This window comes from Phyllobates terribilis, unplaced genomic scaffold (genome assembly GCF_046119375.1).
Source record: "Phyllobates terribilis strain yellow unplaced genomic scaffold, ASM4611937v1 Scaffold_12__6_contigs__length_324123572, whole genome shotgun sequence".
In the NCBI taxonomy this organism is placed as follows: Eukaryota; Metazoa; Chordata; class Amphibia; order Anura; family Dendrobatidae; genus Phyllobates; species Phyllobates terribilis.
Window position 1 is genome coordinate 265,261,339 of NW_027362772.1, and position 16,218 is coordinate 265,277,556.

At 40.6% G+C, this 16,218-nt stretch overlaps 1 protein-coding gene across 11 annotated transcripts in view; it reads left to right on the forward strand.

Annotated features, from left to right (window-relative positions):
* Positions 1–16,218, forward strand: part of AGRN (agrin) — a 568,214-nt gene that overhangs the window by 503,690 nt on the left and 48,306 nt on the right. For 10 of the 11 annotated variants that reach the window (XM_073656959.1, XM_073656964.1, XM_073656966.1 and 7 more), the window contains 9 exons: positions 705–819; positions 2,723–2,854; positions 3,726–4,139; positions 6,640–6,832; positions 7,061–7,276; positions 9,126–9,355; positions 10,625–10,759; positions 14,320–14,416; positions 16,024–16,188. In XM_073656959.1, the coding sequence (XP_073513060.1) occupies positions 705–819; positions 2,723–2,854; positions 3,726–4,139; positions 6,640–6,832; positions 7,061–7,276; positions 9,126–9,355; positions 10,625–10,759; positions 14,320–14,416; positions 16,024–16,188 (1,697 nt within the window). The remainder of the gene's footprint in view (positions 1–704; positions 820–2,722; positions 2,855–3,725; positions 4,140–6,639; positions 6,833–7,060; positions 7,277–9,125; positions 9,356–10,624; positions 10,760–14,319; positions 14,417–16,023; positions 16,189–16,218) is intronic. The other variant, XM_073656960.1, reaches the window with a different exon arrangement.

Genomic DNA, 16,218 nt, shown 5'->3' on the forward strand with positions numbered 1-16,218 from the left:
CACCTACTTTGGAGGTGGTTGTGGCCCCATTACCTCTCGGGCCACTGAACATCTGCACAGGTTGCACCAATTATATATCCGCCTCTACTGAGGATCGTAGGTGGAGGTTTCCTGGTCCCATCGACCACAGATTACAGACATGGCTACTAGGCCAGGTTCCTGCCAATCTTTTTGTTCCTCTTTGATAGATACACACATATTAGTATTATGTATTAGTGTTGACGGCATTTTTTGTCTTGATCATAAACATCCGTCAAACATAATGTCCGCCATCTGTACCCTGTCTTTTTCTGTACTGTCGTGAACATCAGAACATGATGGCGAGAGGAAAAAGCACATTAGTTAATGCCTGAGTTATTTTGGGGGTATTTTTGCAATTTTCTCAGTGCCAAAGGAGAAAGAACTGAATTGTACTCAATTTGCTTCTTGTTCCCTTAGCAGGGAGGCAGTGAACATTTTATGGAAATGATACCAGTTTCTCAAATTGTCTTACTTGTAATTCTGTTCTCCAAGAACAGGTCAAGGAAAGAACATACTCCATTGTAGAAGCTAAAAAAAAAGTCTTCATATCTCATCCCTTACAGAACTACTACTTCTACAACCCTCAGTGGATGCACTTGGCATTCATGGGCAATTTCTCAAGTGGACAATTACATTAGGTGTCCTGCTCAATTAATGACAATCCTGTAATCTCATTCCTCTAGTTGGATAATCTTCTCCGAAACTCAGAAGTGAAGAGGGACTTTCGAAGCATCCGTGTGCGGGACCTGGGGCCAAGCAACTCCATCAGAGCCATTGTGGAGGCTCATTTCGATCCAGGTTTGTTATTTTAGATGGTGATATTTGTATTATACCGGGGGTCATTGTTTTTATCATATTTAGAGGGGTTGTCCACTTTATTTTCCACCTAACGGTACATACTACTTTACTTCTGTATGTGTTGCAGGTTCTCCTCCTGCACTTAGTATTGCGACCTCCTTCAAAGATCTCCTGTTTTCACAATTTCTGCTGATGGAGGATCACGTGACCAGACCGGTCCATCAGTCTCATCCAATTAAAATCATAGCACATATGCTATAAGCTGTTTTTCTATTGGAGGAGGCTGATGGGTAGGTCTGGTCCCATGATCCTCCCATCAGGAGCTATTCTGAGAACAGGAGAGCTGTACAGTCTGAAAAATGGAGGAGGACCTATATATTATTGTCACAAAATCATGTCAGGAACATATTTGTTAAAATAGAAATTAAATGAACAATCCCTTTAAATATAATATTGTTGTATTATTCATATTTTTATCGCTTGTGTATATTTGCTCTCTGCCCAACTCCAATACAAGAAAGCTATCTGGTATGGCTAGCAAGGATATGAAGAGTAAGCATAGATTATATATATTGTACAATGATCTATATACTGTGGTAGGGTAGGGATCCTGTGCCTCACCAATTGCTCCTGCTAGTCTGACATATTAGCATATGGTGTGATGTACTGTAAGTGTAGTAGATATTGGCCTTTTTAAAAGGAATGTGTCACCCAAATAATAATCTATTGTTTAAATCAGGCTTTTCTGTTAAATGTATATTTTTTTTAACTTTTGGCAATTATTTTTTTGTTCCATGTCACAATTTTATGCTAAAAATAAAAACTAGAAATCATGTAATTTTCACACTGGCCACTGGGGCATTTTTAGGGTTTAACTTCCTGTTGTTTCAGGAAACAATACATGTACATTGCCAGAAATAAACAGACCTATTTTTTTGTATTGAGGCATCTAATGAGCATATGTAGAGGTCATTGTGAAGGGAGGGGAAGCTGTGACATCACCTATTGTGATTGGTGGATCCTGTGTTATCAGCTGTGTATAGAGGTGCTTACCTGTCATTGTAATCCTCTCTTACTAATTGGACAGGAAGTATGAGTCTAAAGACCCCCAGTGGCCAGTGTGAAAATTGCAATATTTCTATTTTTTTTTTAAAATAAAGATTGTGAACTTTATTGAGGTAATATATATTATATTATATATATATATTATATATATATATATATTAAATATTATATATATATATATATATATTATAGTATATATATTATATATATATATATATATATATATAGTATATATATTAGATATATTATATATATTTATATATTATATATAATATATAAATTATATATATCTATAGATATATATATATTTATATACACATTGCAAAAAATGTATAGAAAATACATATAGCACAAAAACCTGATTTAAACACCAAGGTCATCTTCTGACAACACTAGATGATCACTTATACTGCCTACCTTCCTACCAATTAATGAGAAAACGTCACTTAGTCGGGGTCCGATTAGATTGAGACACCTACAACATGACGTTTTATTGTAATTAAATAATAAGTGTTGATCGTAGGGTGACAAGATATAACATATCATTACTTGGCTAAATGTTTAGATTATCCTGATTTTTGTAGAGAGATTATTTTGACTGTGAAATGAATAAGCCTGTTCTAGAAGAGGAGATGCGTAATGTTGCCTTGCCCTAATGTCTCGGGCACGGCGCGGATAGTCCTCAGGGAGCCGTTCCACCACGAGTGCAGCATTACAGTATGTTCTCGCTTTGCGTTGGGCAGCTGGTGCATGTATATGAGGTAATTGGGAGCGCACTCTGATGTTTAATGTCGGTTTAATACAGTCGAGTCACACTGATTCCTCTTCTCTGATGTAGCAACGAGCCTAACTGCTTTGGACGTGCAGAAAGCTTTACTGGCAAGACTCAAGAGCGCCAAGAAGAAGGCAATCACAGTCAAGAAGCCAATTCAGGATAACGTGAAGTTTTTGGACTTTGGTGAGATCCCTGGTACATCGTTCTGCTTTCTTCTCAACTCTCGAACCCTCGTAATGTCGAAATGTCAATATTTGCACTTTCCGTTTCTCATTGTAGACGTGATATTTTGGCCCTTGGCTCTAACAAATGAATGCATATAGAGACATTAATCTCACTGATGAGATGTTGGCCGGTGCTGGCTGAAATACTTTCCTATGGAAAGGTCAAACTATGGTGTCCAAAGAAATAAAGGCACATTGAGACAGGAGTTTGGCCACGCTACTGTCAGATTTACAATCCTCTTGTGTTCTCATTAACCCCTTTTGTGATGGACATGACCATGCTGATACAACTATAAGATCTTGGAATGGTTGGGAAATGCTGTATTGGTATTCTCACTTGTTATGTTGTACCGTTTGATTGTATTGCGTCAGGACAGGATATGACTTTTTAAGAGGGACATCAAAGAGATAAAATGAAATACGAACAAGATGTACTGTAATGCTCACTTCTTTATTTTTATTCCTATTTTTATCTCATTTATCTCCCTTTACTTGTTCTAAACAAGGGCTTGAAAAGTAAATATTAGAATCAGAAATATGAAGTTAGAAATGGTAACTGAGGCCTTCAAAAATGATTGGTGGGTTGGGAAAGAGATGCCTTTAGCATGACCATTGGCCCAATCCATTATGGAAATATACAGAGAAAAAGTGTCTTACAAACTTAAGAGTTTCCCGAGCTTTGACTCTGTAGAAAAGTTGAGCCTTAATGGTGTCTGTACCCATTGAATCAAGTTGGTCGAACCTACCAGTTTTCAGATGGACCGGTAGATCATCTAGTGTGTATGTTGGTGTCCTAACTCTTAAAAAAAATCTTATTTTATAAATTCTGAATTTTTACTTAGACTGGGTTCCCGCTATGGTCACAACGACTACAACAACAGCAGCAACTACCAGCATCATGGCAACTACCAGTGCAGCAGCAGCAACCACTATGCCAGTCCTGCCTACCACAAACGTGGCCACTACTGCACCGAAACTAACAACAACTGTGAAGACCACTCCTGTGCCGCTCCTACAACATCCAGCCACTACAGTGAGAATGACTACTAGAAGGCCAATTACTACCACCAAGAGGCCAATGACTAGTTCACCACCTACACCAAGACGGAAACCATCTCGAGGTCCTGTACCTGCTAAGAAACCAGTGCGACCCTGTGATTCCCATCCATGCATGCATGGTGGCACCTGCGAGGATGATGGAAAGGAGTTTACTTGCAGCTGCCCAGCAGGAAAGGGTGGAGCGGTCTGTGAAAAAAGTAAGTACAAAGGTCTAGTAAAGGGGATCTTGAAAGGGGTTTCCTTACTATAGTCAATATTCAATTCTATCCATTCAGTTGTGTCCAACCTTTGGATACTTGTAGACCAGATCTCTTCATGCTTCCCTGTTTTCCACGGCTTCTTTCAATTGTTTGATATTCATTCCCATGTCATTCTTGATGGTATCTTCTTGGTTTCCTTTTACCACTGATGAGTAGTAGTAAATGATATCATTACAATAACCACCACTTACTAATAAATTGGGGAGTATTGGAGCCCCCACTGTGCAGGGAATAGCCAATGATCTAATGATTTTTGTGACCGGCAGGGTCCATGAGGTTGAACGTCCACCGATCATAATACTGTAGTATATCCCAGTGATTTGCTATGAAATTTGAAAGAAAAAAAACAAAAGCAAATAGCAAACATAGTACCAAAAAACCCAATAGTCAACTTTCTAATACCCCACCCCAATCCAGTACAGATGCTCCAGCAGTGGCCGGCACATGACCATTACAGCCCTCTGCAGTCCTATACCATACTAGTGGCAAAACCATTTCGCGACGGGAGCCATGATGCCAGTATTACAACCTATGACCGTCAGGACCACTGATTGGCTGCAGCAGTCATGTATCTGCCATCATTAAACAAAGGCTGATGGGATCTGCCAGATCTCCAGTCCCCAACTAATTCGGCAAAGAAGAAGGAAATATTGCATTTTTCTTGTTTTAAAGGGAACCTGTCACTTCAGAAACCTTCAGATATAGGGTTAATCTGCACGTAAATAGGGTTGCAATGCCGTCCGGCCACCTTACTAAAAGTGCGACTGCCGGGAGAAAATTAACTTGCTGGCTTTCAGTCATCTCAAGGATCAATTACAGTCATCACTTACTATACTGTGATTGGCAGCTGTAAGCAAACCCCGACACTTTGACAGCTTGCTGTGCACAGATGCGCTGCAGAGCCGGCTGTCGATCAAAGTGTCGGGTGTGTTTTCAGCTGCCATTCACAGTATATATTATGACTGAGAGCCGGCGGCTGCTGGGAGGAAATCAGTTCATTTTTACCCAGTAGCTGCACTTTCAGTAAGACGGCCGGGAAGCATTGTAAAATAATTATCCTGTAGATTATCCCTATACCTGCAAGTAAATAGCGCCTTCCGAGGTGACAGGGTTGCCTTTAAAATCTGAAATCCCCTTTATGAATACATTAACAGAAGCTAGTCAAACTGCACCAAACTGCTACTATTACTTTTGTTAATAAAACCAATCCAGCACAATTGGGCAGCTAATATAATAAGCTTGTAATTTGTTTCTACCCTAGAAAACAGACACGTTATGTGCAAATATCTACATTAAATCCATAAAAGCGACCTAATATTAGACCAAAAGACCAAAAGTGTTAATGTCTACAAGTTTTGTAATATTATCTGTATTTTTGAAGCCTTCCACAAACAATGCGTTAATATTATGAGATTTCCATAATAAGATTGCATCCTTTTTTTTTCCTGCATAAAGGATATGAGAGATGTGTTACGGGCTACTTTATTAAAATGCAAAAGAGGCAAATGTTTTCGTACGTTTTCACAAATCTCTGCTTCTAAAACTATGCGGTAATAAATCAGTATGGGGAATTGGCTTCCTTGCCTCAGTCCAACATTACATGAATATTAACAAAATTCAAGTACCGTAATTGTTTATGAATTAATCTTTAAAACACGTATAAAGAGGGAGCTTCGGTGCACCTTTGGTGTGGCCATGTGTTCGGCTCACCATTACACCCCCTCACTTTGCACATTGAGGGCCCTCCCCCCCCATTTCTAGTGCTTGCTTCCAAGAGTGAGCACTGTCTGAACTCAATCTGCATGTATGCGCATGCGCACTGACACTGCTTGAGCCCAGCCATGCACGGTGTGGGCTGGCACATTCTCCTCACTGGCTCCTCTTTTCGGATGCCACTCACTACACTTAAGACTCCATGTCGTGTAGCGAGCAGCGTCTGCAGAGAAAAGCCAGGCGCTGACACTGTGTACACGCGGCTCAGCTCTGGCAGTGTTGGTGCGCATGCATGCACATGCTGGGCCGAGTTCAGACAGTGCTCAGTCTGGGAAGATAGCAATGTCAATCAGAAGTGAGGGAAGCCCTCAACATGCAAAACAAGGGAGAGTAACGGTGCACCAAACTCTTTGTCATACCAATGGTGCACCAAAGTATGACTATCTTGACTTTTATAGGGGCTACATCCTGTATATCAGTTTTAAGATTGATTTTTGGGAATGATAGACCCCCTTTAAATAAAAGATAACCTTTATCTGCAGATGACTTCCCCAAAAAGTAGACCTAATATGAATACATAAAGAACACAGGACCTAAAGCAGTACTAGTGGTGGTCACCAATAAGTAGCAGAAGCCAGCTGGCCCAACTTTACTAAATGCTCCTTGATCTGTTTTTTAATGCATACAGAATAACACATTTGACCTGAAAACATTCCTTTTGTAGATATTCATTACTTTATTCCTGGATTCGGAGGCAAGTCTTACCTGGCATTTAAGATGATGAAGGCTTACCACACTGTACGCATAGCCATGGAGTTCCGCTCTTCGGAGCAGAACGGTCTTCTTCTGTACAATGGTCAGGTTCGAGGAAAGGATTTCATCTCTCTGGCGGTGGTGAATGGATTTGTGGAGCTCAGGTAGGTGGATAAACCGTCCTTGAGATTCAGATTTTTATTTTCTTCTTATACATTAAAATTACGCTACTAACCACTGTACTGTGCACCGTACAGTAAAGTCTACTGTCACATCCTATGATAGCTCATTCCTGATTCTTGGCGATTGTTCCTCGGTTTTCTACGCTTCCAATTCCATTGTGTCCTTGAACTGAATCCCAAGTCTAAGCCCTGTCTTTGTGTTTTTGTCAGATTTAATACTGGGTCTGGAACTGGAATAATTACTAGTAAAGTGCCCGTGGAACCGGGCAAATGGCACCAGCTCGTGGTGAACCGTAACCGGCGTAGCGGTATGTTGTCTGTGGACGGAGAAGCACATGTGAATGGAGAGAGTCCATCGGGTACAGATGGTCTGAACCTAGACACTGACCTGTTCATTGGAGGAGCTCCTGAAGACCTGATGAATGTGTACGTATTTGCTGTGAATGAGATAAAATAGTTCATATTCGATGTGGGTTTAGATCAGTGCTCATGCCAGGGCTCTGCAAGCTACGTTAACCGCTTAATGATGGCGCCAAATTGTATTTTTTTTGCACTTTGTTCTATCTCCTTTTCCTCAAAGAACCACAACCTTTTTATATTTCCATTGACATAAATGTATGAAGCTTGTTTTGTAGTTTTAGCAAACCTATATTCCACTATAAAAAAAATATCTCAGGATAGCCAAATTAAACAAACAAAAACCTACTCACAAAAGGATAACACACAAAACATTATCAGCGGCTTAAAATGTAAATTTTATTAAATTGGTCACATTGTTCAATCTAAAAAAGAAAACGTATAACAAAATAAGAATTAAGAAATAGAGAGGTTTTCACAAAAAGAGCCACAGAGCGCCTTGACGCACGTCTCGCCAGCTAAGAGCTTAGTCAGGAGTGAAATGTGCATTGAGAGTCTCTGTGGCTTTGTCTGTGCAGCACCTTTATGCTAATATGTCTTAGGTAATATACTTTCTTTAACTGCATAGTACAAATAAAAATTTCCTATGAAGAGGAGCACTAAATGGTGATGATTGGGGCCTTCAACATGGAAAGGCAACACATCAGCAACCAGAAATTGTACAGAACCAAAGAAGGGTGCTGGAAAAAAAATTGCACCACCAGGATCGCTGCACTTAAATGCCGCTGTCAGATATCTTCAGTGGCATTTTAGTGGCTAAATAACAGCAATCTGAGCTAGCTCCAATCACTGCTGTTAGAGACACTTACTGGCTGGAATCAGTCCTGGGTAGAGCTCAGGATACACCACCACCCTTACTATTATGTCCTGGAATGGGAAGGTGTAAAAAGACTTGTACCAGGGTTTAAAGTTATCATATATTTATAGGTGTGACAACAAGGGATCCCCACTGATCTCATAAACAGGAATCTGTAGATCCATGTCTGGATGGAGGGTTGCTCAAGCATGCTCACCATTATGCAATACTCTTTGTCTATGGGACATTCAGAGCAAATCAAGTAAATCGAACGGCAGTCCCTTAGACGTTGGATGGAACAGTTCAGCTCTTAGACAAGCGACTCTTCTCAGACGTGGCTCTGTTTTCAGAATCTGTGGCCGATGCCGTAGTTGTGTCCCGTGGATTGGAGACAACCTTAAAGCTTGATACAAGCTCTTACATTTTTAATTCTTGTCGATTAAACGCTAGAATTTGATTTTCATAATTTTCTGCACAGAATGTGCGAGAGATCATGACGTGTCAAGACAAGTCTGACACTGGATCTACTCTTAAATGTGACAGAAGGGAGCACCAGCCGACCTACGCTCAAGAGCCGGGAGCTAGAACATTTCCTTAGGACAAATGAGTGTATGGTAAATGATGCTTTAGGTGTCAGATCTGATGATGCCAACCACAATGACAGCAGTGATCATACTCCTCTATGTATAGAATATGAAAATCCAGCGACTGCTCCTGAGATCTGCAGCTTGCACCATAGCACACCACCTACCTGATGCCTGCAAGAAAAATGACTGGAGGCTATGAGGTTATTACTGCTCTAGATATATGAATAATAAAGTATTTTAGCCTGCAGTAAACTTGACACACTAGGAATGAGATGATGCACCCTGCTGCATGGCTATTTGAGAATCCTATTTGAATTTCCAATACTCTTCTTCTACTGCAGTTTTTTTTTTGAGCTGTTCTTGGAATTGTTGAGATTTATGTCATAACCGCTTGACTGCCAAGAGACTCTCTGGCCTGTTAGGAAAGTGCAAAGATGCTGACACGTCACTTATATAACAAGCCTTCTTCACGCAGGGTGGTGGAACGGACTTCTGTGTCGACCGGTCTGAAGGGTTGCATTCGAATTCTCGATGTGAACAATCAGGTCTACACCTTACAGGAGGATGGAGCAGATGTCTTGTATGGAAGTGGTGTGGGTGAATGTGGGAATAACCCGTGCCAACCCAACCCTTGTCATAATGGCGCTTTGTGCCAAGTAAAGGAAGCAGGAATGTTCCACTGTCAGTGCCTACACGGCTATACAGGTAATCCACTGACGGCATCTCGTAGACATTAGATGAGTAGGTGTTATGCCTGGTTATACACAGCCAAGTAAAGGCCAGTTTAACATTGTGAAACATTTATCGGTCTCAGATCAGAAGATCAAGCTCGAAAAACATGGCCCAACCACTTGGTCTCTGGACCTGAGCCAACTGCCTCATAGGCATGTATGAAGCAATTAGATCAGGTCGGGAGACATGTCGATCCAGCTGGATCTTCCGATGTGAGCATGGTCTGTGTTTAATGTAGAGTTATGAAACCGGCTAAAAGGGTCTATTCACAAAACTCCCGGCATAACCCAAATGCATCCATTGGGTACCATTAACCCAACAAATGTCTTTTTGGCTTTTGTTGGGCTTGTTTTTTTTTTCAATTGTATAGAATAGCATTGTCAACTGTATACCCTTATTTAATATAGAAGCCTATGTACAACAGATGGCACTGAAGGCTTACTCCATGGCATCCTTTGGAGATGTACATTGGGAAATTTCAGTCCAAGTGTGTTATAGTAAGACACATAAAGAAAAATGGCCAATTTGGCCATTCGTTAACATTATAATATTTTAGTCTGTGATTCTCCCATTCTTTAACATCTCAATGGATGTGAACGTTAAGTCTCTTGAGTTGACCATTAAAGATTTAGCAAGCCAGTTTGACCTTGCAAGATGACCCCATATAGAATATCTGTCATCTTTTCATTTTAATAACCATCTGGCTCACAATTTTAGGATGACCCTTCATGGTTGACAGTATTTTTTTTTGAGCCTGTACCCAAGCTAACCCCCACCCTCAGCTGCACTCCCGGAAGTATCTGGGGAATTTTGTGTTCTTGCCGTTTTCCGAACACTTGGCACCTAGTAGTAAAAACTACACATTATTAAACATACGACAAGTCTTTTGGAGAGTCCTACACCCCTTTTCTCATGTGTGTAAATTCCCCAAAACAATTAAACATAAGACTTTATAAAATGTTCACAAAAAGTCAATACATAATGAATACACTTAAAGGGGTTTTCCAGGGTTAAGATACTGATGACCAATCTGTGGGATGAATGGGGGTCCCAGATCAGACAATCCTACTGACCAGCTGTTTTCAGCTCCAGAAGTGCCTGGACCCTCAACAATCTGACGGCTAGGCCATCAACCCCTTTAACTTTACGAGTCTTTATTTTACATCACTAGCATAAACTTCACCTCTACTCATTGATTTACTTATCTCTTGAAATAACGTTCATGATTTCCTGTGGTTTTAGGACCAACATGTGCAGACGAACGAAACCCATGTGATCCCAACCCCTGCCATGTGTCAGCCATTTGTCTGGTGCTGCCAGAAGGTGGAGCAAAGTGTGAATGCCCAATGGGCAGAGAAGGAGAATTTTGTGAAAAGAGTAAGTTATTAAAGATCTTAAGTACAAGTTACTTACATTCAAGTTCATATACTGTACAGACCAAAAGTTTGGACACACCTTCTCATTTAAAGATTTTTCTGTATTTTCAATACTATGAAAATTGTACATTCACACTGAAGGCATCAAAACTATGAATTAACACATGTGGAATTATATACTTAACAAAAAAGTGTGAAAGAACTGAAAATATGTCTTATATTCTAGGTTCTTCAAAGTAGCCACCTCTTGCTTTGATGACTGCTTTGCACACTCTTGGCATTCTCTTGATGAGCTTCAAGAGGTAGTCACCGGAAATGGTTTTCACTTCACAGGTGTGCCCTGTCAGGTTTAATAAGTGGGATTTCTTGCCTTATAAATGGGGTTGGGACCATCAGTTGTGTTGTGCAGAAGTCTGGTGGATACACAGCTGATAGTCCTACTGAATAGACTGTTAGCTGCTTTTTTCTTGCCATAATACAAATTCTAAGTAAAGAAAAACGAGTGGCCATCATTACTTTAAGAAATGAAGGTCAGTCAGTCCGAAAAATTGGGCAAACTTTGAAAGTGTCTCCAAGTGCAGTTGCAAAAACCATCAAGCGCTACAAAGAAACTGGCTCACATGAGGCCCGCCCCAGGAAAGGACGACCAAGAGTCACCTCTGCTTCTGAGGATAAGTTTATCCGAGTCACCAGCCTCAGAAATCGCAGGTTAACAGCTGCTCAGATTAGAGACCAGGTCAATGCCACACAGAGTTCTAGCAGCAGACACATCTCTTCAACAACTGTTAAGAGGAGACTTTGTGCAGCAGGCCTTCATGGTTTGTTTTGGCTAAAGAACACAAGTAATGGACGTCAGACCAGTGGAAATCTGTGCTTTGGTCGGATGAGTCCAAATTTGAGATCTTTGGTTCCAACCACCGTGTCTTTGTGCGACGCAGAAAAGGTGAACGGATGGACTCTACATGCCTGGTTCCACCGTGAAGCATGGAGGAGGAGGTGTGATGGTGTGGGGGTGCTTTGCTGGTGACACTGTTGGGGATTTATTCAAAATTGAAGGCATACTGAACCAGCATGGATACCACAGCCTCTTGCAGCGGCATGCTATTCCATCCGGTTTGCGTTTTATTTGGACCATCATTTATTTTTCAACAGGACAATGACCCCAAACACACCTCCAGGCTGTGTAAGGGCTATTTGACCTAGAAGGAGAGTGATGGGGTGCTACGCCAGATGACCTGGCCTCCACAGTCACCAGACCTGAACCCAATCGAGATGGTTTGGGGTGAGCTGGACCGCAGAGTGAAGGCAAAAGGGCCAACAAGTGCTAAGCATCTCTGGGAACTCCTTCAAGATTGTTGGAAGACCATTTCCGGTGACTACCGCTTGAAGCTCATCAAGAGAATGCCAAGAGTGTGCAAAGCAGTCATCAAAGCAAAAGGCGGCTACTTTGAAGAACCTAGAATATGAGACATATTTTCAGCTGTTTCACACTTTTTTGTTAAGTATATAATTCCACAAGTGTTAATTCATAGTTTTGATGCCTTCAGTGTGAATGTACAATTTTCATAGTCATGAAAATACAGAAAAATCTTTAAATGAGAAGGTGTGTCCAAACTTTTGGTCTGTACTGTACATATGTGTACTGTCCACCTTTAAACGGGTAAAATAGCAAAGTGCTTGTAATTATCAATAATTTACATCTTATTAAAAATACTCTCCGTTCTCAAGATTGGAGGGATTTTTAATTCTATGGTTTACTGCTTGTAGTCTAGAGTACCCCCCTGACAAACGCAAAACGCGTGTTGGGGTAGTGGGCAGTGTGGTTTAGTACACTATGGCACATGGTTTGTATTTATTAATACTGGCTTGTCCAGTTGTCTTTCACTAATGGTTACCTTTTGTAATTGAGAGTCATATCGGTATACAAGATTAAGCCTGTGAGTTTAGACATTATCGTATGCTCTTTAATTTCATCTATGCTTGGTAATATTTTGCGTAAGGTACTATATATTGTTATGGCTATTTGCATTCTTGATTTATGTATATGCACTTAGTCTTACCACTCTATTACTTAGAGCGATATTTGCAATAACGTAGTGCCTGTAATTTAACCTGTAACCACACTGCCCTATTTTTGTATTTTTTCATGGGTTTTTAAGGGACTATTTTATGGGTTTTCTTGTCTGTCTGTTCGTTTGTAATAATAAAGATTTAATTTATCTGAGACAATCTTGGTTTATACTACTTATTACTCTATTTGGTGGTAATGGACTAGACATTATATATTTTTGGTATCCCCAAAATTTATAATTATCTTGATACATATTGAAATGGGTCTATATATCCTAATTTTTGTACTAATTGTAGACTAAGTTGCCTACCACCTCTGCAGTCTATCTGAGGGGGCCAAGCTTTCTAGGCAAGGAGCGCGAGTGGCAAGCTCTTGGATGTAGAGCTTGGAGGCGCTGCTCTGAAGCTGACATAACCGCTGCATCCGGCCATCTTCAGTTCTCCATGTGCTCCTCTAAGGCTATGTTCAAAAATGTTGGGTTTTTCAGCGTCACAAATCTGCGTTTTTTGTGCGTGTTTTTCACTGTCCTTCTGTTTCTATTTATGCATGTACATAAAGTTGTGTGAAAAAAAAAGAACACCATTCTATGTTGCCATCAAAAACGCTGAAAAAACGCTGATGCAAATTTTGCTGCGTTTTTTTCACCACCCATTACTTCCTATGGGTGAAAAACGCTGAAAGAAGTGACATGCTCTATTTTCCAAAAAAACATGCAAGGCACAAAATCCTGAACAAAAAAAACCCATGATGTGTGAACAGAGAATTCTGGTTTCTCATAGACTTTGCTGGTACTGCAAAACGCAGCTGAAAATTTGCATAAAAATCTGCAGCAAAAAACGCTGAAAAACCCAACATGTGTGAACATAGCCTAATACTGCAAAGGCAAACTGCCTCTGCTTACAACAAAGGAGATGGCAGAAATTGGACCAAAGTTGATCCAAACTTTCAACCTTCAGAAGTTTATTGCCGCCCATCCCCTACACGCAGGAAGAAGGCAGTCTGGGGATCAGTGCGCTCCTTAAAATAGAAGATAGTAACTTTCCATAAATTTAGCCAATAGGAAAGGTAAAGGAGGACAAATCCTGTATAAATCATCTGTGGATCTATTTCTGGGCTGGAGAAACATATTGATATAGAGCTTAGCTTTATGTTGATTTTAATAGACCGAGTGTCACGTTATCTCGCTTGGCTTTGCATGGGTAAATAACGACATGGAGTATGAGCCGGAACATAATCACACTGGATTAGTGAAACTGTCAAGTTCGATAGCACACCTCTTGATGGCACAAACGCTGAACATATAAGACACTGCACCCTGCAATGCTTGGACGGCAGACAACCTTTGCGTCTGCAGATGCTCATCCCTGCATGTACCACGTGAGGTCTCATCATATGGTACAGCAGCGGGTTATACCATAAGGCATTGGGCCATTTGTGAATGGCAGCTGTGCTTTTTGTTTGTTACTTTTTCTTTTTCTCTTTTTTTATAGTCAGCGACCAGGATCTAAACTTCCCTTTCCTACCTCATTTTAATGGCTACTCTTATTTGGAACTGAAGGGACTCCAGACATTTGCCACTGATATAACGTAAGTGCCTTTAGACTTTGTTTTTTTTCTTTGCTGTCAGTACTTTTGTCTCCGGAGTGGCTACAAAGACCATCTTTCCTTCTTGAGACACCCAGGAGGCTTTATATATTGCAGAAACAGTTCATTGATTTTAATGACTGCTGTGTAATACTTCATTTAGCCTGCGGTGGCACTGTAGAAAAATCAAACGCTTGTTGCTCTATTTCCTCATCGATCACAGTTGATCAGCTCAACAGATCATAGGGGAAAAAAATGTCTATATTTGCAAATTGTAATATTAAGATGTTCAGTAAATTACTACTGAAGATCCTACAAAGACGGTTACAGCCTTACTTTGACAAAGAGCTGCCAGAAGATCAAGCAGGTTTCAGAAAAGACAGAGGAATAAGAGATGTGATTTCTAACATTAGATGGATAATTGGAAAAGGCCAAAGAATACAACAAAGAGATCTAGTTTTGCTTCATCGACTACAGCAAAGCCTTCGACTGTGTTGATCACTAGAAACTTTGGAATAACGTGAAGAATATGGGTGTGCCGAACCATCTGATCAGCCTCATTAGGAACCTGTACATTGACCAAGAAGCAACAGTCCAAACGATACACAGCATGGTTCAAAGTAGAGCGAGGAGTCAGACAAGGCTGCGTCCTGTCACCATTTCTCTTCAGTTTATATGCAGAAGCTATTTTCAGGAAGGCTGGACTTGCCGAAAAAGAAGAAGGAATCAAAATGGCTGGATGAATCATCAACAAAGTATGCAGACGATACAACGCATATAGCAACAAGCGTAGATGGAATGAAGGACTTATTATGAAGTATCAAGATGGAAATCTTGAACATGGGACTGCTACGCAACACAAAGACAAAGATATTGACTACTGCCAGGTTCGACCGGGACACATTTGAGATGGACGGCGACGAACTGGAAGTTGTGAAAGACTTCAACCTACTTGGATCAATGATCACTCAAGATGCAGCGATGACACCTGAAGCCAGTAGGAGAATAGTTTTGGCCAAATCAAGTCACTGGACAAGGTCTTCAAATAATCGAGGAGCATTTCAATGGCGATGAAGACACAGCTCGTTCTTAGTTTGATCTTTTCTGTAGTAACATACGGATGCAAAACCTGGACGATAAAGAAACAAGACAGAAGAAGAACCGACGCCTTTTGAAATGTGGTGCTGGAGAAGGATGTTATTAACACCATGAATGGTAAGAAGAACAATCAAATCAATTTTGGAACAAATCAAGCCAGACATGTCACTCGAATCAAGGATCACTAAACTACGACTTGCCTACCTTGGACACCTTGAAGACAACAATCACTGGAGAAGGACATCATGATCAAAGAATAGAAGGCGCAAGGCGAAGAGGAAGACCAGCAACCTGATGGCTTGATACAATCAAGATAACGGCAGAGAAGACCCTGGTGGACCTATCTAGGCTGCACAAGATCGATGTTCCTACAAAGCGTTCATCCATCAAATCGCCATGGCTCGAGACTGATCAGAAGGCCGTTAAATAATAACATTAGCAAAGCAAAATTATAAATAGGCTAAAAAGAACAATAACGTAGATTTTAATATAACCTATGTTTCCTCCTTCAGGGACAAACTTACTATGGAAGTCGTCTTTCTTGCCAGCAACCCCAATGGTCTTCTATTTTACAATGGGCAGAAAACAGATGGCAAAGGCGACTTTGTATCTTTGGCTTTACACGACGGACATCTGGAATATCGATACGATCTTGGCAAAGGAGCAGCTGTCATTAAGTAGGTTATAAACTATTTTTTTATCACCTG